Source organism: Amia ocellicauda, chromosome 1, assembly GCF_036373705.1.
Source record: "Amia ocellicauda isolate fAmiCal2 chromosome 1, fAmiCal2.hap1, whole genome shotgun sequence".
Taxonomy (NCBI): domain Eukaryota; kingdom Metazoa; phylum Chordata; class Actinopteri; order Amiiformes; family Amiidae; genus Amia; species Amia ocellicauda.
This window is the reverse complement of record NC_089850.1, coordinates 14,137,951-14,160,668: the sequence shown is the minus strand read 5'-3', so window position 1 is coordinate 14,160,668 and position 22,718 is coordinate 14,137,951. Positions and strand designations below refer to the sequence as shown.

Sequence of the window (22,718 nt, the reverse complement as noted above, 5' to 3'; positions counted from 1 at the left end):
ACCCCAGTGCAGAGACCAGCCTTTCCTCCTGCACTCACAAGTGTAAAGCAACCCAAAAGAAATGTAAACATTCACTACAAACATCACTACAAATACACTAAAACAGCTCTGCTAGGTTTTAGGAACATAATAAACAGTTAGCAAATTATAAAATACCTGAAAGATAGATGAATGTAAGAACAAAACTCATCTCAGTGTTTCCTCAAAAAAGGCTTTATCGTGAATGAGGAAAACCTGCGAGAGCTCCTAGATTCTAGGGAAATTAGTGGTGGAATTTCTCCAGGTGAATTCAATCATAGCTACGCTCGTCTCCCTGCCTCCACTGTCCGGGAAGCCACGTGACATGGCCTGCCCCAACAGGCAGTGTCACGTCATGGAGACACTGCTCCGGAGGGCTTATGAGGCAGGAGCCCAAGCGGCTCGCCTCAGGATCACCGAGAGCCTGCTTGCCCTGTAATTGCCCCAGCTGGCGGAGCCCTCAGAGCACCATTACATATCACCAACCCTGCCCCCTATCTCTGAGATAGCAGCGGCGGCTGACCAGCTTGTCACGGTGATGCGCCAGGGGGCAAGGATGACTGGGCGATCCCTGGCAGCCATTGTGGTGGCGCGCCACCAGCTTTGGCTGTCCTGGCCCCCGGCAGCGTCTCACTGGCAGGAAGGCGCCCCCCCAGGCTCGCCGCCCTGGCCCCCGGCAGCCCATGGCAGCTTGTGGTAGGAGGGGCCTGACCCCACCTCCTCCACCACCTGAGCCCCGTCCCTGAGGCGTTCCAGCAGCCTCTGGTCCACCCTTACACCCCCAGCTACTCTCGAGTTGGCAACTCCGCACCCAAGACTCTTGGGTGCTCCAAATTATATCAGTTGGCTACTCCCTACAATTTCAGACATGTCCACCCCCCTTCCAGGGTGTGGTGTGGACGCGAGTGAGGGACCCGTTGCAGTGTGTGGTGTTTCTTGAAATCGCCGCTCTCCTGGAGAAGCGAGCAAGGGATTCTATTCCCCATACTTCCTTGTGCCCAAGAAAGATGGTGGATCTTGGATCTGAGGCGCCTGAACTGCCATCTCAAGGTGTTGCACTTCAAGATACTCAACCTGCGCACCATGTCCCAGGTCATCAAGCCCGGCGACTGGTTCACCATAGTGGATCTGAAAGATGAGTACTGTCACAACCACATTGCACAGGCGCACAGGAAGTTTCTCTGCTTTGCCTTCGAGTAGCGAGCTTTTGAGTTTGCTGTTCTCATCTTCGGCCAATCGCTAGCCCCACACACTTTTTCCTAGGGCATGGATGTCCTCGAGGGAGCAGGTTCAGAAACACACAAACCTGATTTTAGGCCACCTCTCCGAATTGGGCCTTCGGGTCAATCGAGAGAAGAGCCTCCTGACGCCAACTCAACAGGCACAGTTCCTCGGACAGCGACTCGATTCCGTTGCCATGCTCGCCACACTGGTGCCAGAGAGAGTTGCCTCCATACGCACATGTCTCTCCCTCTTCCAACTGAGAGCTTGTGTCAGGGTGCCCTTTTGCCAGAGGCTGTTGGGCCTCCTAGCGGCTGCATCACAGACCCTCCCCCTCGGCCTCCTCCAATTGAGGCCGCTGCAGTGGTGGTTCAGGTCTCTTAGGATGCATCCTCTCCGCGATCGAGCACGCCAAGTCACAGTTACTCCGGTGTGCTGGAAGGCACTCCATTGTTGGTGGAGCCCTCACAATTTGACCCTCGGTGTGTCCCTGAAGCCAATCTACCACCGAGCAGTCATGACGACAGACGCCTCCAAGCAGGGTTGGGGAGCAGTCTGCAACGGACGTGGAGTACACGGCAGGTGGATGGAGCCCACACTGGCCCTCCATATCAACGTCCTGGAGTTACAAGCAGTACTCCTTGGACTGTCTCATTTCCTGCCAGTCCTGTGGGACAGACATGTGCTGGTTTGGACGGACAACACAGCGGTGGTCGCCTATATCAACAGGCAAGGAGGTGTCTGGGCACGCAGACTGTACTGTCTAGCATGCCGTTTGCTTCCGTGGGCGCAGCCACGGATCCGCTACATTAGAGCAGTTCACCTCCCAGGCCTGGCCAACACTCTCTGGGAGGCCCCCCAGTCTCGGAATGACGCCTCCAACCGTTTGTGATACAGCAACTCTGGAGCCAGTTCGGCAGGGCGGACGTGGTGGCACAGGGGCAAACCTGACAGGGAGCGATCCAGTGATTCGGCTTGAGCATTTTTATCTGACTTTTTAGTAGACCATATCCATAACCCAGCCTTTGTGTTTCCATAGTCCAACCCATCATGGTGCCACTATATATAGTATTACACAAAACGAAAAACAAAACTAGGTCCACTACCATGGAGCCCTGAGGTCTTCTTCTTCTTAGCGTTTGCATTATGAGCTGAGCTAATGAGCAGCATCCTCTTCAGTGAGGTGCAAAGCCGAAAGACCACCATCAAAACATGTTAGAGGACAATTGTTAACAATGTGAGACATAGTCTGTGGTGCTCCACAGCTGCAGCTTGATCCCAGAGAATGAGATTCACCGCACAGCATCCCTGTCCCGAACGAAAACAGTTCAGCGTTGACCACAGGCGAAGGGGTAGACTGAAGCCAGTTTGGCAGTCAGACGGCTCAGCTACGAGGGAGCGCTCACAGTATCTGTTGTCGACCACTCAGTGATCCATGCCAAATTAGCTCTCATGTCTTCTGGTTGCTGGTCTAACCAGTTTGGCCGTCTTGAAGACAGGTGGGCTTTTGGGTGTGATATGATGTCTGTATGAATTGGCAATCTGTCATGCGCCCAGACCTTAACCAACATCTTGGCAGCTGCTATCTGTTGACAGAGGTGTGGTGGTGGAATGTTGCTAAGTAATGACAGCCATGGTAGTGGAGTAGAGCGAAGCGTTCCAGTAATGGTGTGCATAGACGAGTTGAGTTGCACATCAACCAGCTTCGTATGGGTGGATCTGGATCAGACTGGAGCATAATACTCCGCTGTTGAGTAGCACAAGGCAAGTGCAGTCGTCTTGAGTGTCTGGGCACTCGTGCCCCACCGTGTACCCACTAGTTTACGAAGTAGGTTGTTTCGAGTGCTGATGTTTCTGCTGTCTTCAAATGCTCATGATATGTCAATGACCTATCCAAGGTCACGCCCAAATACACCGGAGCCGGGTCATGCTTGATTCGCTGGCCCTTGTGGTAGATGTTCAGTTCCTGCTTTGTGCCCTGAGGTGTAACACTGCTAGTCTGACAATAATAATAACTGAGTGAACAGTTTTTTTAAAGGTTTTTACAGTTTTCGCAACTTGAAAGATAACCTATTATTATTATTATTATTATTATTATTATTATTATTATTATTATTATTATTATTATTTATTTCTTAGCAGACGCCCTTATCCAGGGCGACTTACAAAATATAAGCGCAATACAAAGTGCAAAAATACAGTGCAGTACAAGGCATAATACATTACAAATTCCACTTCACAAAATACAGTGCAATTCAAAGCATAATACATTTTACAAATAACCTAAGCATTCTCATCCCTCTGAGGTGTTTTATTATCTACATTAACACTTATATAATAGCATATATGTATTACATTGTCTTTGGAGTTCAATATGAAATGTAAATGTTAATATAAATCTGGATAGATTTTTTTTCCATATGACTTGGGGATATTATGTTTTAAATACTTGAAGGATGTACATTTTTTATCTTTAAAGCAATACTGAAGTATCTGAAAACCAATCTCAAAAACTGAAATGTGATAAAGTTAACATTTGACTAGTGGGATTAAAAAAAAGGTTACAAATTTGATTTTAATCAATAAATTACCCAGGTGAACTAAAATAGGAAAGACAACCAATGTAGAGCAGATGCATATGAACTACTCCTTTGACAGGCCATCTGCATTCAAGTGGAGAGTAAGAATATGACATCTTGTACTGGTGTTGCTGATGTTAATTTCTCTCATTTCTTTCATGTGGTCAAAACTTAATTTGCCAAGTTATTATTTGAATTCCTTAATGTTAAAAAGTGCTAATTCTTATATTTGCTGAGTATGAGAAACACAACTCAATATACTATAGAATAAATAAAGTGTTTCCATCTGATAATAAATACAGAGGAAACCCAGACGTCTGGTTTACAGTCAGAAAGTGCTGATTCACATACAGAGCTCTGTTCAGATTGTCAATCCAGTGTATCATGTTTGTGATTTATAATAAAACACTAAAAATCTACTAGCATGTATTCACAGAAACTTATGCTAAAAGTAATTTGAAAGTTGCTCATCTATTCCTTCAGCTGTTATCTGCTGTTTAGCACTTTCTATTTAAATTTAATCCCAGTATCTATAAAATAATGAATGTCCTGTTTGAGAAATGTTATTTAAAGGTAAACATATTTTTAAATTGTCTTCCTCTCTCTCCACAGTCTATAAAGAGGCCATTCTGGTGGTGATCCACCACACTCACAACCCGGAGCTCATTTTGGCTGAGAGCAGCTCTCTGGTGAAGAACAGGGCAAACATAGTGGGAACTGTGGACTGTCTGTTCCATGAGACTGTGGGATTACTGCAGTGTGGAGTCAACACCCAGGCTGTGAAACGGGTCTCTGACATCTTACAAAGATATAATCAATGTATTTCAAATTAAATATCTAGTTATAAAGATATTTCTGATCAGAGCTGTGCATTAATGTAAGTAGGCATTCCAGCATACCAGCTCTTCATTGAAGGCAAATAAATTGAATTGAAGGCGTATTCCGAGTATATGTCAATGTGTAGGCTACTTTGAAAGCTCTGCCAAGTGATTTAAACTGTTTATTGTAAGTGAAATATTGTGTTATTCATGTGTATTGTGTATTATTTGGATGTTATTTTCACTCCTCTCAAAGAAATTGAATATTTAACAATGGTGCACATTGATATTTCTAAACATTTTCCTGTTTTGTACATCTTTGGTGTGTTAACATTTCCAGTCTTCAATAATAATCGCATACATTGTCTGATATAATCATTAAAGAAAGTAAAAACATGATGTGTTTTGGTATTTTAGTTTTTTATTCATCTGCATTGTCCACTAAAATTAGTGGTGTAACAATGTTACATTTTTGTTCATGAAAATGTGTATAACCCTTTAATTCATCACAGCATGGGGATAACAAAGGGCTTGCTTCCCGACAATAACATCTATTAGCAAATGCTTGTAGCAGTGGAGATAGTCAAAGACAGTCATTATTAAAGCAATAAGCCCCCAAGAAATTCTCTGTCCCATCAAACACACAATGCTGTCAATGATGTGTATGTTTATAGTTTGGTTATGGCAGACATGATGTTGATTGTGTCATCACCTCTCAGAGTTATATGGCTGCAGAGCACTGCATAAAATACAGGTTTGTGTAACAGATCCTACATGTCTAGGACTTATATTTTGTAAGTCGCCCTGGATTGGGGTGTCTGCTAAGAAATAAATAATCATAATAATAACAGCCTGTGATATTTAGCCTTTCACACACTGATCCCAGACTCAGATGAAACCAGTCTTACCTGCTGTGTTACAAGAAGGGCTTCTGTTTCTCAGAAATGCCCTGAAAGTGAAAGCTGAAATATCATAATGTCATGAGCTGAGTTACGGGATAGTTGCCTGAGGTGGGCCTTAATCACCTTTTCAGCTTGCTTTTGCTAATTTCGATTTATGTGCAGTTCACTGATTGTTTTTAAATATTCTGTATATTCACTGTGCATTGTGTGTTTTTTTGATAATTGATTTATTGTGTTTGTTTGATTATTTACTGCATGTGTGTTCACTGTTTATCCTGTCTGAGAATCCATGTGGAGGTGGGGGGGCTGTAATACGGTGGCAGTATTGATCTCAGAGGAAGATGGCAAAATACTGAGAAGTGGAGCACTACCATGTATGAGACTTGACGAACGGCAGCTGCGGCTGGCGAGATGACTCTGCTGGGTGAGAGAAAGTTAAGTCATGCTGGTATTTTAGCCTGTACAACCAAAGAAACTGACACTGAGAAATCTAGATAAAGTGGTTTTGGTAGAGGGTTGTTTACTGAATCTGCTAGCAGCTGTTTCTTTTCCTCCTCCATCTCCATTTCCCCTGAGGCTGTTTACAGCTCCTATTTCCTACAGTAGAAATTGCAGAGAAGTGGGAACAGTGATTGATTGGGAATGTCCCTTATTCAGCTCCACACTTCCTGGGTTCCAGTCCAGCAGAGGGCGTTGTTCTTCTGTTACCTCAAAGACCGAGAATGGAAGAAGGATTCTAAGCCATATCTCAATGCAAATTATTAAAGCTTTAGAATGAGTTACTTTCCTTACTGCTCTGCTGTACCTACAGGAGAGAGTGTTATATTGTACTGTGTAGTTTGTTGGAAAGTGCAATATCACCTTCTACATCTTCTATTAGCATTTATTTTCTTTTTTATTTAGCCAAAAAAAGAAATGACAATCACTGCTAACAATTTTGCTGTTTGATTGCGGCAGGCCATGTTGTTGCACAGTTGATTAAAACGTTGGATACTGATTTGTGTTTGTCATGTTGAAGCATAGGTGCCCTTTTGTATTTTGTAAAGGATATTTGTTTAAATGTGTCGGGTAGTTACTGATCACAAACCTAGTGAAACCGACACCTGATAGCATGATAAAATGGTTTTAGTTTCGTTCTTGCTATCGCATCCGTACACAGTCCTGGCTGCCTCACTGTAATTCACACACAGACACAGATCTGAGAGGAGCCGAGTCTTGTTTTTCAAGCAACAATTTCAAACCAAAAGAAAAGTGTAGACAAGCAAGCCAGGACTCCAGTCAATTGTGTGAGGAATAAAAAACAGGTAAGCTGGGTTATATCATGAAAACTTTTCTGGTTTCATTGATTGAGATAGTGAAGCAACACATATGGGTAGAATGCAGGACTACATCTGAACTGACCTGAAAGTGAAAGTGTTTCAGGAGTCGACCGAACCAAAGCATTTTCTCACCCCTCTGAGGTATTTTGTCTACATTGAAACATATAATAGTTTATGAGCAAACTTTATGGTGGTTATTAAGGTTATCACATACTTTGGAGTTAAATAAGAATTGAAATGTTACTATAAATCTGTATAGATTGGTTTTTTTTTGCCATATGACAAGAATGTTCTATTTTCTAAATACTTGAATGTAAAGATTTTATATTTAAAGCAATGCTGAAGTATCTGGTAACCAATCTTAACACTCAAATAGAGAATGTAAGAAAAGTGAATTGACTGGTGGTTTAAAAATACAGAATTTATCCAGGCGACCTACAATAGAATAGACAAAGAATATCACTAGAGCAGCCAGCTGATGAATTACTGCATTCAAGTTGTGTGTAAGAATGCCATCTTGTACTGGTGTTGCTGATGTTCATTTCTCTCATTTCTTTCAGTTTAAGGACATGCCACTAAAAGGTAATTTGTAATTTGAAATTCTTAATCCTTAAAAGTTAATTGCACATTACATGCAAATCCCAAAGTTTTGAGAATAAAATTATAACTATAAAAATAAATAAAACAAGTTAATTCAAGCTATACAATGGTTTTCTTTTCCGTCAGTAGTGGCTTGGTTGTGGGACGTGGCCTGTGCTGGCAGAGGCGGCTGAGTGCAGTTCTGGTCCTGAGAACACAAATCCAGTTCGTTTTATAGGTCACCCTAAAGCAGCAATGTCTAAAGACTCTGGACACATGAGTTACTGATGAGTGAAGCCCATCACTTGTCCAGCTCAGTGAAAAGTGGCTCTGCAAGGCTGAAAGATATTTAGGTTGTAACGGTTGTCTGGGGTGCCAGGCAAATACCACCATTTTCAAATTTATTTTAATTTAAACCGTCACTAAGACACAGTAGCGAAACCAGTGCAACTATACCCATAAAGCCAGGGCGCTATGAGGCAAAACACTCATTAGCAATAATAAACCAGTAATATGGTTAAGTTGTATTTCCAAACATCAACACAGAGCCAGATATTAGTCAAATGGAACAAATACATTGACCATCAGAACAAACGTTCAGGTGCTTGATAAATAGCAGCAATACGTAAGACAACAATTAACATGGACAGGACAAGTCAGGAAAGCGTTCAGGTAATTGATAAATAGCCAGGAACAGTTCCATTCCATTAAAATTAGCCAAGTAGTAAAAGTATCCCACAAGTCCAGTATATGAAAGCCCACAATTCAAGCACAATTCCCAATGGCTTCTTACAGTCCAAGTTATTACTGCCCTCAACCCCACAAAAAAGAAAGAAACCTGTCAATTGCGAACCCCACAGGATGCGCCTCTCCTGTCCGCCACTGCATGCCTGACCCGCCCGTCTCTCGCCACCTTACTTTACGTCAGTGTGGTCCTTACAAACCCCCACGCAGCCTGCTTTCACTTCCCCTCTCTCTTCCTTCCTTTTATACACTGCCGTCAAGACCTTAAAGCACGGCATGGCTTTACCGACTTCTCTACAAGGTGTTCTTAGAAATTCTCATTCAATTAATGAAATGGTATAAAGCTCCATGGAGGGATGATACCAGTGGGCTCTGGTCATGTAAAAGGAAATGGAAAGACACTTAAGCGCCTGTGCAACTAGTAATGTAGAGCCCTGCAATACATTTGTTAATGTAGTGAATAAGAAAATGTTAACCAGACGAGTATTTTTGGAAGACAGAAATTGTATGAGGGAATAAGAATTAGAAGGGGAATTTATAGATCCTATGAAGGTATGACACACCTTTTATTTGTGCCATAATGAGCCCGTTACAAAGTGACGTAACCCCTGACGTAACGCTGTACTGCGCCGGTGGTGCGCGGCTCGAATCCCGGGGCGGGGAGCTCCGACCCCCCATCGCCTACACTTCAACTGATTTCCAATATGGTTATGTTTCTAATAATCCGATGTGGTAAGAATAGCTTTAAACATAAAACTGATTTTTCATTTCTTCAGTGACTTAATGTATAATGTCCCCAATTTTTATGTTCCTACACAGTTAAAGTCTATATCAAGATCACTGGAGTTACCCATGATGCTGAGAGTGAGTTTTTAAAGGGAATCAGAAAGTATCAGAGGCTTAAACAGTGCAGTATGGTGGAGTGCACAGTGATCCTGGTCTTCTGTCCTGTTGCCTCTTGCATACAGACTGATATTGATGCAGCCATTCAGAATATTCCAGGTGATTCTGTTTCTTTTATACATTTTACATTATTAGGTTCTTTGCTCAATATGAGAAACACAAGACAATGTACTGTAGAATAAATAGTTATTTCATTTGATAATAATTACAGAGGAATCCCAGCCATCTGGTATAAGTGCTGATTCACATACAGAGCTCTGTTCAGATTGTCAATCCAGTGTATCATGTGTGTGATGTATAATTAAACACTACAAATCCACTAGCATGTATTCAGACACTTATGCTAAGTTATTTTAAAGGAGACCTATATATCGTTTGCTCTTTCAGCTTAACTCACTGCTGTTTAGCAGTTTTTATTTAAACGTGATCCCAGTATCTATAAAATAATACATGTGCTGTTTGAGAAATGTTACTTAAAGGTAAACCATTCTTTATATTTCTTCCACTCTCTCAACAGTCAATAAGGAGGCCATTCTGGTGGTGATGCACCACACTCACAACCCGGAGCTCATTTTGGCTGAGAGCAGCTCTCTGGTGAAGAACAGGGCAAACATAGTGGGAACTGTGGACTGTCTGTTCCATGAGACTGTGGGATTACTGCAGTGTGGAGTCAACACCCAGGCTGTGAAACAGGTCTCTGACATCTTAAAACCATATACTGCACATGTTTCAAATAATCCGAACTGTGCTTTAATGTAAGTAGGTATACCCAGTGTGCCAGCTGTTAATTAATGTCTATCTCTGTATCTAGTCTATCCATACATATTCACATGTCATTTCAGCATATTCAGAGTGCATGTCAATGTTACTTTGAAAGTTCTGCCAAGTGATTTAAGCTGTGTTTATTGTAAGTGAAATAGTGTGTATTTCATACGTATATTGTGTATTATTTGGATGTTTTAACCATTCTCAAAGAAATTGAATATTTAAGTGGTGCACATTGATATTTCTTATCATTTGTCTTGTTTTGTACATCCTTCATGTGTCAACATCTTCACTCTTCAACCACCACCATATAAAGTGTTTGAAATAATCATTAAAGAAAGTAAAAACATCATGATTTGGAGTATTTTTGTGTTTTACTCATCTGCATTGTCCACTAAAATGAGTGGTTTGACAATATTCAATTATTGTTCATGAAAATGTATATAACCCTTTAAATCATCACAGCGTGGGGCCAAGGCGCTTGCTTCCTGCCAAGAGCACTAATAGTGTTAGCAATGCTATAAGGGAAATACTCAAAGATAGTAATTATAATAACAATAAGCCCCCAAGAAATGACAATAGACCAGCTAACGTGTTTTTCCCGTGTTATCATTTTTACATAATTTACTTGAGTATTTAGGATTGACCCTCTCCTTCTCTATGGCTGTCTGTTTTTGGCTGCAAACCTGATTCTGCCAAGTTTTCGGGCCAAATGTGTATGCGCATCATCACTTCACAGGTTAAAAACACTGCATGTAAATTCCCACAATGATTGTAGAATATCAGAACTTTCTAAGTGCTTAACCAACTGAATCCACCATGGCTCATAAAAGCCCAATTCATGTAGAATGTCAAATCCTTCTTTCATCAACTGTTTATATTTTTGTGTTGAAAATAAGGTTGGATAATGATCTAAAAAAATGAAATGAAGTAATTGAAAAATTATCAACATACTTCATATTTTGTACATACTTTTTGTTAAACTTACCCACTGTATGATTTATTAACCCCAGTCAATAGGAACAGAAATTTAAATGTCTTTAAATTACACAACAGGAATCTTAAATTTGTCTCAGAAAGCAGTAAAGGAGGAAGACGTTCACTCAGATTCTGCTCAGAAAATGTAACAAATAAATCCTATCCTATCTCTGTAATTGAAAAGTAATTGTGGTATAAAACATAGGAAGTAAATGTCACTCGTAAAGTTTGATTTTTCTTCAATTGTGATTGAAAAAGTTATAGAATATTTCTTCTAAATATATTTGGCAAATATTTCAATTACTTTGTATTTATTTGTTATACATTCTACTGTGTGTTTTACACTCATACAAGAGCATGTTTCAACTACAGTGCCATGAGTGCAAACTGTGTGAATTGATTCTGGTTGGATGTCTCTGATCCCATGACATGCTCTCATTGGTTGGTCAATAAGCCACTCAGACACCTGGCAGACGCCTCCATCCTTAGTTAAAACCAAATAACACTGTGCCCCTTGAGGACCAAGGTTCCCATGACAATGTTTGTATTTAATTTTTCTTGTCCTCATGTTCCTTTTATTTACCTGTCATAATGAGAGCAATATTATTGTTTTGGGTGATACTACATTTCCCAGATAAAGGTAAATAGTCCTTGAATGAGTTTATGCTATTGATTCATGATTCCCTGGCTGAGTGTAGCTTGACTATAATGAAACCACATGCGAAATTGAGTGTTTGAATTATATTTTATTAAAAGGGGGAAATTATACGGTACACTGGAATCACGTGGGATATAAAGGCATTGCAGTTGAATTGTCACTTTTCAGTTGGAAGTATTCATATAGATCATTCTCTGAAACTACTTGAGGCCATGCGATCCACAGTCAGTGGGAATGGCAAATGTCAATTTGAAAGCGGTAAGGAGAGATCTCTCACCCAGAGATTCTGCTTCAGAAAATAAACCATGCAAGCCCTATGCTGACAGAGTGCTCGCTGTGATTAAATACGTTTGTGTCTCATGTTCATTTTGGGTGGAGTAACTGTGGTGTAAAACAGCCCAGTAAGTGTTAGTAAATTGCACTGGTAAAGGTTCTTCGGCTTCATTTGTGGAATACATATAACAGTCTGCATTCTAAATGCACATAAAGATTGATGTGACATGTTGCTGAAAAACCTACTGCACAATGAGAGAGAGACAAGTTCTTTGCTGCTGTTTGTATCATCCAGCGTTCTCCAGTGAATGCAAACAGTTAACTTAAATCAGAAACTTCGGTCAGCCCATACCACTGCAACTGATCCAATCAATAACCAAGCCATCAACACACCTACTGCCCTATTCTTAAAAAAAACAAATATGATAATACAAGACAGCTTTGGTCATCATGCAATCGGACACTTTTAAGGAATGTAATTGTTTTTCTTGAAATGCATTCCCTCTTTGTAAGCTGTAAAATAAAATTAACCAACCAACGTTACACTTGTCAGTGATGGGAATGAACAAAATTAATGATTTGGGGAAATTTGATATTGATGAGCTACTGCATTATCTATCGACCACTTTCACTGCAGCGGTCTGATTAAAATGGGCCAGTTTGGGCTGTACAGACATGTTTGAATTCTCCGGCAATTTACATGAGGCCTTAGTTACATATTCTGTCCTTTAATTTTTTCTCAGTGGAAGGTGCCGCACTGTGACTAGTCTATATTCAACAGCTTCCCTTTTCGTTCAATCTTCCAGCCATGACGTTACGATGCTCTCCTATGCATTCATGACTTGAATGCCTGTAGCATTCCTACAAACAGCAGTACCAACAGCAGTGCCACCGAGTTTGCCCAAGCCCCATGGTGCGAGATTTAACAGTTGGTGGGGGGAATCAAATAAACCGTTTGTGAATCATTAACCCAAACGATGCAGGCGATTGTGATGCAGCCTGCAGGTCACTGAGATGCGCTGCCCGCCCCACTGCAGTGCACAGGACCGGAGCCACTGCCGGTCTCTCTCCCCCTCAGCTGCCTCTCGGCCTTCAGCTTCGCCACACCGAAGTCCTCCTTTACCTGCTTCAGCAGCTCGGGGCTGAACACGATATCCAGGGCAGTCATCACCAGGGCCTTGGCTGCCCTCAGTGTGTAAAACTGAGCCTTCTCCGAACCTGGAGAAAGAGCGAGTAACAACATAACAAGGGTGTTTCTAGACCTGGAGGGCACATGTGGCAGAGGTGCGGTTTCGCAAACTGGTTTACGGGGCTTTCGGTTGGGCAACTACACAAAAAGCTTGTGTGGGGGGCCTGTCTCTTTCTTTAAAGGATTATTTTTCTCTCACTTAAACTGCACTAAGAAAATATGTACGAAAGGAAATAAAATGCTAACCAATGTACCTGACAGCCCTTCATTGTAAATAAGTCTTGTTAATTGTGAGAAAGTCAACACAGCTCTCACACAGAGCTGAGCGTATCCAACTGTCTGGACTGGGATAACAGTTCTGTCCACACCGGACAGCGGACACGGGCGGGAGACTGAAACATACCGGCAGCTGCAGTGTACTCCTCTGTGTGATTTAGAGCTTCAGAGCCAATGTAAAAATAGGAGTGAATTCCTGGAACAACATATGAAACGTTTCCAAAATCTGTGGAGCCTGTGAAGATAACAGACTATGTTAGTGACACAAACACATTTTAAGGTGAGAGTTTCAGAGAGCATATGTGGAAATGATGATATTGATGTTAAACACACACTGAACAGACATTACACAGATCTAACCCCTGGTGTCATGATTGCTTCCATAAAGAATTAACAGGGCTCCATTTTCAAAACCCTTCAGGATATGTACGCGATGCTGCTCGAGTGATCTAAAATTAAATAAGAACTTTGTTTCTGTAATCATAACAAAGACTCTCATTTATTTATTATCTTACAGTTCTCATATTCTCTGCTGGCGTCCAAACTTCCAGAATTGTTTCTGTTAATAATTCCCTGATGGTTTTTGATGGACTTTTAAGATGTGCATCTCCCCAGAAGACCAGGTGTTTCAACTGACTCTGTATTCATGTTCATTCCAGTTTATCAAACTCTTCTTAATGTTTCTCTTGCCCCTCCTACAGTGTTAGGACTTTGATGCATACAGTATTACAAAAAAGTATTAGCAAAGGAAAATTGTGAATTCAATGTATTTTTAGCACAATCCTTTTCCCACATTTAAAAGAGGGAATGCTGTCTGGTTTTGGGAAATTGTCTGTTTCACTACACACTACAGTGACTGATACAGTTAACTCCTTTAGATGCATCAATCAGCAGCTCCTTTCAACTCTGACCAAAATAGTTGCCAGGGATGGAAGCCTAATACAAAAGCTACTCACTGTATCTTTAACTTTCACATGACCAGCTGAGATACAAGAGCCCTTGGTCTTCTGGCAAAACATTAACATGCTGTAATCCCCACAAACACCCCTCGCTGTGACATCAACAATCCAGGACCTTATGAGAGGCAGGCAGCGTTTTACCTGAAGAAGTGTTCAGAACAACCTCGTCAGTTGTGAATTCGATTCCAAGTGCTTTGCCGTTCTCTTCGTAGAGCCGAGTTAGGGTCTTATTGGGAAGAACATTGTGGTATTCGTGTGGAGCGTACTGCAGTTCAACCTGAAACAAGAGGCCTTGGGGTTTCATGTCTGCATGTTATCAGCACCGGGGGAACACATGTAGAAGACGGATACACTATCTGCTTTATCAATCGGGCAATTCATCGGGGCCAATAACAGCTTTTTGAAACTATTTTTGGGGTTGTACACATTAATGTCCTTGGTTACAGGGGACAAATCTAGTGGTGAAATGAAAGTCATCACGTGTGACTCAGAGCGCAGACCCCGCTTGGCTGGAGCTTCAAATTGATGCTCATACGTATTTAAGTTGTCAGGACCCAGTCAGTCAAACATTGAAAACAAACAAAATTAAATGGAAGGTACTTTGTTTACGACTCTGGCAGTATTATAAACAGCTGATTAGCACTTATAAATCGCTGAAACCCCGCACTCACTGACATTTTATAGCTTTCAAGACAGCAAACTTACCACTGGATTTATTTTTTCTACTGACTAAATCTGTTTTCAAGGGTATTATACCATTTATTTGATTAGGAAGTACAATATTATTGATTATGTACCCTAAGTAGTTTAGTAGTGAATAATAACAATTGCTGTGTGTAAAAATATTTGTTACAAAGTTTTTGTGCACTCAGAACAGCGTGTGCTTTTACATGAGGGGCAGGGCATTACATTTTTTTACATTTGGATCTTCTCATTTCTACAGAGTTATTTTAACAGGTCTTTTATTTGTAGATTTGTATTTCTGTTTATGAACCTGTTCGTTTATGTTATTTATTTTGAATCGTCTTTGTGTAAATCAAGTGTGTGGATTACAAATATTGGGCGTTTGTGTACATGGTGACAAACAGCAGCCGCCTTTATTACTTGTAAATGCAACACGAAAATGTACAAATAAAAGTACTACAATGCGTGGTGCTGTCACGTGTTTATTTTAGGTTTACATCTACACTACCGGTCAAAAGTTTTAGAACACCTCCATTTTTCCAGTTTGTTGAAATGTACGCAGTTTAATGTCTGAATGTATTCTTTCTACAATGGAATTCAAATATTGTTCGGAAAGTTCTTCCCAACACTGTTGCAGAAGTTCCCACAAATGTGTTGCACTTGTAGGTTGCTTTTTCTTCCACCCTTCTGTCCAGTTCATCGACAATCAGGTGAGCAGCAGCTCTGCCCCCAGGCGCACGGCTGACCACAGCTCTGAGCCTCTCAGCGCCGCAGCTTTATTTACACATCTACACATTCTACAGCTACCAGTTATATCTGAAAATAGAACCCAAAGTTTGATATTACTTGAAATTCATTATTTGTAGTTTTTTTTCGTCAATAATCTAAAAAGGGTAATGTTGAATTAATGCTGTAATTTTTCGCAAAAAATATTTATCCAATTTTCAGGATTTTACAGAATTTTGACTTATTATTTTGACATTTTATTTGTTATTTATTATATTTATTTAATGCTATTGTTTAGTTCATACGGTTATTTTTTAATAAAGTTAAAACTGTTGCAATTTTACATTGAGTGCTATATATTTTATACAATATATTGCTTTCATTGATAAAAATACAAAAAATAAAAATTCACTATTGGTCGACCCCTGCTATCTACATCTTACATTGTTTGTTTTTGAGTATATTTCAATGGAGAAAAAGCATTCAAAAGTGAAGACTTCTACACAAGGCAGATACACCACTGACAGCCAGCGCTAGAGTTATTATCTGTCCCGCACTGTCTGGACAATGCGTCAGACCCGTCCTGAATGGAGTGTCCTCTCCAGTCAGGCAAGAGTTCTGTCTTCATGGCTTTCCATCCATAGACTTTTGAAACTGCTTTTTAAAACTACCACACTGTGCCTCAGTGTATTTTTGCTACCTACACTGGCTCTTTAACCCGAGCTAAAGGTTTAAAGGGTTCAAATGAATGCATTCTTACTTGGCAGCCTGTTGCCAGAGCAGCCGATCTGAAGCACTGCTCAGCCTTTTGCCTGATGATGGGCAGGTCTCTGCGCATGGGTGTCCGGAGGTAGAACTCGAGCTCTGAATACGCCGGGATGATGTTGGGCTTCACGCCACCATGCTTTATAATACCTGAAGTGGGACACAAGGCAAAGGTCAGGAGAGGTCACCGCTTCACCGTGGCCATACCAAGAGACAGGCATGTGGTACAACCTGCGAAGCAACCAAACAGTCAGAACAAAGGGGGAAAAGTGCTTCATGCTGCTTAAAAATGGCAAACAAGTAAAAAAAACGTCACAGGCTGAATCCAAAGCACAGATAAAACTGGAAAGAACGGGAAATGACATGACGAATCGCAGTAGCACAGCAGACCTCACCGTGAAGTCTCCAGTCGGGTTTCAGCTGCTGCCGAAGCACAGACAGGCTGTTGTACGCCAGCACCGCAGCATCTAAAGTGTTGATGCCTTCCCAGGGATAGGCCGCAGCATGGGATGGCTTTCCATAGTACTTCACAGTGATACTGGAAAACACAACAGTAGGGCTGTTTTAGTATCAGAGAAACCTTCCAGTTTTACATTTTCACCTCCTGGTTGATTCAAGGTGCATCAAGCACGCTGCTAGCATGCAGAACTGCAGAACTGCATTGCACCATTGGCACTGGACTTCATCCAACAAGGAGGCAGCTGGTACTGCTGAAGAATCTGTCGCAAACTGCATAGACGAAAAGTGATCCTCTATTCCAGTGTAGGTGTCTCTGATATATTGCTCTAACAATCATTTGCATCCATTTAATTTGCTTCCTTATTTCCAAGAAAACAATAGGAGGAATTATCTTTCCAAACTTGTTTCTCGATTTGTTTTTCAATCTCTGTCATGAATAGACTTGGCAGCAGTAAGGTTTATCAAATGAGCAACTGTCGTGGTGTTGGCCTTTGTCTGCATTCTGCTCTGACACACATTGCTCTTTCATCTGCTGGCGGTGTGTGTGTGTGTGTGTGTGTGTGTGTGTGTGTGTGTGTGTGGTATTGTCTTCCCTGTCTCTCCATTACTCTTACTCGTGTTCTGCCATGTCTGGGAGGTAGGCAGCGTCTTCCTGCGAGGGGTGAGCCATGAACACCACATCCATGCCTTCGAAAGCCCCCGCTTCGATCAGGTCAATCTTTCCCCCGCCATCCTCTTCAGCTGGCGTCCCGAGAACCGTCACCTCCAAAAAAAAAAAAAAAAAAGCATTCTTTCTTACAAGCTGAATGGCAGCATTGATATCAATGAGCAGTTTTTTTTTTTTTTTTATCTACCCAATCGCATGCTCTGAATACTTCAAACGACTGCCAAGTGCAGAAGCCAAGAGTTTACAGAGGATTTGGGTTTGTCATAGTAACTGTGCACCACTCCATTATCCTGAACCAGCTACTTGATGAAAGAAACTACAGCTTACGAAAAACTAAGAAAATAAATGTAATTTAGCCCAAAGACGGTTTAGAATCACGGTACATTGTGGAGATTGACGACATACATACATTTCTCTTATGTTTAAATGACAAAGAATAAGCTAGCATTTGTAATGGGCAAATCATGAAGTTATCAGAGCAACCTTATCACCCCCCACCCCTTAAACCATGAATACATAAGACGACGTTGCAGAGTCTTGAAATGTAACCGTTTACACTACAGCTACCTGATCCCAAACCAGGGTTGATTGCGGCATTGCGTAACTGTTCCATCGGTTAAACAAAAAAGGACTCTACAGTAAAAACAAACACAAACAAAGAAAAAACAAACAGACAACAAAAATATCAACAACAACACACCCATGTGCATACTCCGTCACATTCCCACATATTTCTAAACCAAAAAACAGTAACCCATCTGGAAAATTACTATTTGGTTGGCAAATCTATTTCTGGCAAACAGTTTCAGTTTGTGTAAAAACAAGTAAATAAGGAAACAAAATGTGAGTTCATAGTAAAGTCTTTAGTATCTACACATATTTTTTGTGGTGTTCCTGTCAAAAGGAAGGGGGCTTTTCACCTCACACTTCCAATCAATACAAACACAAACATCTTTGCCCTTCTTCAGAGTACTGGATAATGATCAATAAGAATGAGGACTGCAAATCAGGTTTTAATTTTAAATCGAAATAAATCAATAATCATATTACAATCTGTTATTAAACAGTCCAGTATAGAGACAAAAATATCCTTCTGTGAAATGTATCTTTTATTTCAAGATTAATATCATAATGTGGTTCCATAATCCAGCGTGTGTTGAAGGTATGATAACCTGTCATTCTACAGGTGACCAGATACAAAATATAGTATAGTATTAAGATTTACACACTCAAGCTAACAATATGAAATTCCTGACAAGGAGTTAGGTTTTTGTCAATATCTAAATCTTGATGAGAGCTGGTAATAACCTGGTAATGCAGATTAGTTTCCATACCTTGTTTTCAGTAATTGTTTTTTTTAATGTTTTTTTGTTTTATGCTAAATTTTATTTGCTGTATGCTTTTTGACTAAACTTGTTTTGAAATAATTGTACCTTAAATAACCTGAGAAAACCATATTGCAGTTAATAATAATCACAAATGGAATATAAATCTAGAACACTACAATGAAATAACTGCAAACAGACCAACGTTAAATATTCTTGGTGTTTTAGGGGCTATGAAACTACTGCATGGGAGCAATCTTTACAGCATTGTGTTTACCAATTAAGGACTACAGCCGATAGCCAGCAGACCCCCAAACCATTCTTCAGAAGCTCGTGGTCTTCCCCCTAGAGAGAAGCCTTGTTCAGGCAAATAAAAGGTTCATTTAGCTAGTTTGATCACATCTAACATTACAATCATATTAAGAGGAAGGTAGCATCACACAATAATCTGAGACAGCAAGCAAGGTGAACATCTGAATATCTCTTGTCCTGACTCTATTGTAACAATAATATCCAGTGGTTTAGGTTACATCTTTATGATAGCCAACCTGGGGCCGGCTTGGGATGTGTGGATTATGTTATGAAGCACTGACAATTGGTTATACACAACAGACTCCTTGTTATTTGGGAATACAATTCACTTCCAAAGCAAGATATTAATGTTAAAAATCACTTACACAAGTGTGGCAAGCACAACAGCTAAACTACCCGTTCATTTCCACTGCTCAACATTGATATTAGATGTGTTACATGATAACCACTGAATGCAGATGTTATCAATGTGAATACTGATAACGAAAACGAAAAAAAGGCACTTCAAATTAACTGCAAAACTTAATTAGCCATAATTTCATAATCCCATTGAATGCTGGAAAACACACAAATAGATAATATTATTATTATTATTATTATTATTATTATTATTAATAATAATAATAATGATGATGATGATGAATAACCTAGTGGAATCTACTTATCTGAAGTTCCATTTAAGATTTATTGTCTGTCTCCCTGTGTGTCTGCTAAAAAAATACATCAAAATAAATAAAATGAGAAAAAATCTTAATAAGGTTGACGAAATTAACGTTTGGCCACCTGGTAACATGTTTCCTTACATGTTAACTGTGGGACTCAATGATGGTATATTAGAGATCAGTGCTGAAGGACAGTGAATTCATGCGAAAGCGTGGTGATGGATGGCAACCATGACAAAGCAGAGTGGAAAAATGTGCTACAAACAAGGGGAAAAGTAGAACAATACAGCGTCACAATGTGGGGGTTTTAATCTACAAACTATATTCTTGAATTCGATGTTTGTGTCTTTTACTTTTGTATTTACGTATTCATAATCATCCTGAATACTTTTTCAATTCATTTCATTTTCAACCGGAATTGCATATATGGCACACATCTTTTCAGAGATGATAAATGACTGCATGAAACCATTTATAAATACAACACACATGTATATAACACAAAGTATACTACCTAAATAATGAAGATATTAAAAAAAACTATTTATCTATAATTTTCCTGGAAAACTTATATTTTGGGGCAGGACATTAAATGCAACAGCAGGTGTTGATTAATAATAAAAAGTCAACAGTGTTAAAGGTGTGTTGCATGCTAGCCTCGTCTGAAAAGAGGGCCGAACACGGGGCCGCGGCTGTGCTGTGACTGGGCAGGCCAGCAGGGGGCAGCACAGCCGCACCGCAGCGCTCACACTGCTGGCGGCAGGGAGCCGGCACCGGTGTCCTGACAAATAACCAAGTGCGCGTCAATGAAAATGAAGGACAAAGGGTTGTATTGCACTCGCTTTGACGGAGAAGAGCCCCACCTGCTCGCCCAATGTGCCTCACCTTAACCCGCACCGCAGGACTGGCCAGGCTCTCCAGCGCGCCTCTCAGCCCGATGGCAGCCGCAGCCCCGACCTCGGCGATCAGGTTGTGTCCGCAGGCGTGTCCGATCCCCGGCAGCGCGTCGTACTCGCACAGGAAGCCTATGTGGAGACCGCTGTCCCCCGCCGGGCTGCTGCTGCCGGGTCCCCAGGTGGCCCGAAAGGCGGTGTCCATTTTGTAATGGCTATCGATGCTCCAGCCCTGCTCCTCCGTGAAGAAGCGGACGAGCGTGTCGTGGGACTGCCTCTCCTGGTAGGCCAGCTCCGGGCAGCCCCAGATGGCCGCGCTCAAGGCGGACAGTTTGTCCCCGGCCGCGTCGATGCAGCCGCCCGCTTTGAGCTTCAGCCGCTGCGGCAGGTCCGCTCCCCTCGCCCCGGTGTCCCCCGGACCCATGGCCGGCCCGGACAGTGAGGACGGACGGGGACTTGGTCACTCAGCGGACCCCGATGGGAGAGCCCAGCCCGCTTATTTAGTAACAGGGAGAAAATGAAAAGCCCTGTTAGCTGTATCTGTCTCTATCGGTCGAACTGGCCTGAGAATAATCTGTTTTCCGTATTATTTTGTTCGTCCTTACATGTGCGGAACAAGAGTGGCTATATTTCTGTAATAATCGTTGTTTGTCTGCTGTGGTATAATTGCCGCTGTACTGCTCCCGCAGCGGCTCCGCTCACCTCGCCGACACAGCGCAACTGGCTCCTCCAGCCAAGCCGCGGCTGAGCAGCGTTTAAAAGGGGACAGTGTCTTGGGCGCAATGCATTGTGGTCATTGTAGTTTCCTCAATTGCTACTACGCTTAGCAGGCGACTAATGGATTGCTGTTTCACACTACAAGTTCCCTAATGCAGTTCGTTTTTTGGTGGTTTTGTTTTTTTCATCTTCCACAGTTGTCACACGAAGCTGTTCTTACTTCACCTCACAGAAGCACCGGAGTTGCGCAAAGCACCGCGCAATGCGGTAGAAATGGATATCCATGCAAGCAATGGCCCTAGTGGCATCTGTCTCTACAGAGCAGAATAGGAGTATGACAGTGGCACGTATTCGCAGGCATTTGGAGGCCATGGCTTCTCATATAAAGAAAGTATTCGTTACCTGCATTTCCATTTGACTGTGGGAAGAGAGAGGAAGATTAAGGAGTCATACATACATAGCACCTATGTGTACTTAAGTTATCTGTATGTAGAACATTGCTCTTTAGTAAACTGGGGTACATAAACAACAGTGGTAAATATTTGTTATGGTGGTTTTGCAATGTTTGCATGCTTGGACAGACTATTAATAGACTCTTTCCTGGGGAACAATAATGGTTTCATTTGGCAGTATGTAGTAATTAGCAGGCTCAGTTCAAATTCACCCCCTTCTGCTATTGCACTGGGATTGTATGTCAGATGCCAAACACATGAAGAAATATTACTGCCAAGACATACTGTAAACTGAAAGGCAGACATGTCCTAGACTAACACAGCAGACTCTTCAAGTCAGCACAGGAACCTGAAAAAACGAATTAGGAAAGTAATAGTGGGAAACATTAATCTGTGAACATTACTTACATAGTCTTAGTTGTGGGGTTAATATGGGTTATAACCTCAGATTTGTCCACAACATGGCCCATTTTTATGGAGGATAATCCATGCCAAAATTAAAAATAAATACAGAGAGAAAATAATAAATAAATAAATAAATGTTAACACAAATGAATTAATTAATAATTAATAATAAATACATAATTGAATACATAAATCAAAAAAACATACATTGTGTTATTAGCAGAAAATTGAATATGCAGCTATTTGTTTGAGACAACATTAGTTTTGACAATGCCAATTTAAACCACTTAATGTGTTCATAGAGATGATCGAATTAAATGAATAGCATGATTAGATGTCCCTAAACCACCAAATGCCCTGTAGACTTAAAATTAAATCCAGATGTGTGAGACACAAAATAGCCCTGTGATCTCAGATGGAAATCTGTCAACCTTTTCCTAACTCTCAATAGTAGTGGTGCGTGTTTTTTA

The 22,718-nt window shown here is 41.1% G+C and overlaps 1 protein-coding gene across 1 annotated transcript; it reads right to left on the bottom strand.

Annotated features, from left to right (window-relative positions):
- Nucleotides 1-11,552: 11,552 nt before the first annotated feature.
- LOC136712194 (xaa-Arg dipeptidase) lies at nt 11,553-21,414 on the bottom strand. Its single transcript, XM_066688705.1, has 7 exons — nt 20,667-21,414; nt 17,430-17,578; nt 16,752-16,894; nt 16,352-16,506; nt 14,323-14,458; nt 13,350-13,457; nt 11,553-12,975 (listed from the first exon to the last, which is right to left on the bottom strand). The coding sequence occupies exons 1-7, from the start codon at nt 21,096-21,098 to the stop codon at nt 12,764-12,766; spliced, it is 1,335 nt and encodes a 444-aa protein (XP_066544802.1). The 5' UTR covers nt 21,099-21,414; the 3' UTR covers nt 11,553-12,763.
- Nucleotides 21,415-22,718: the final 1,304 nt, after the last annotated feature.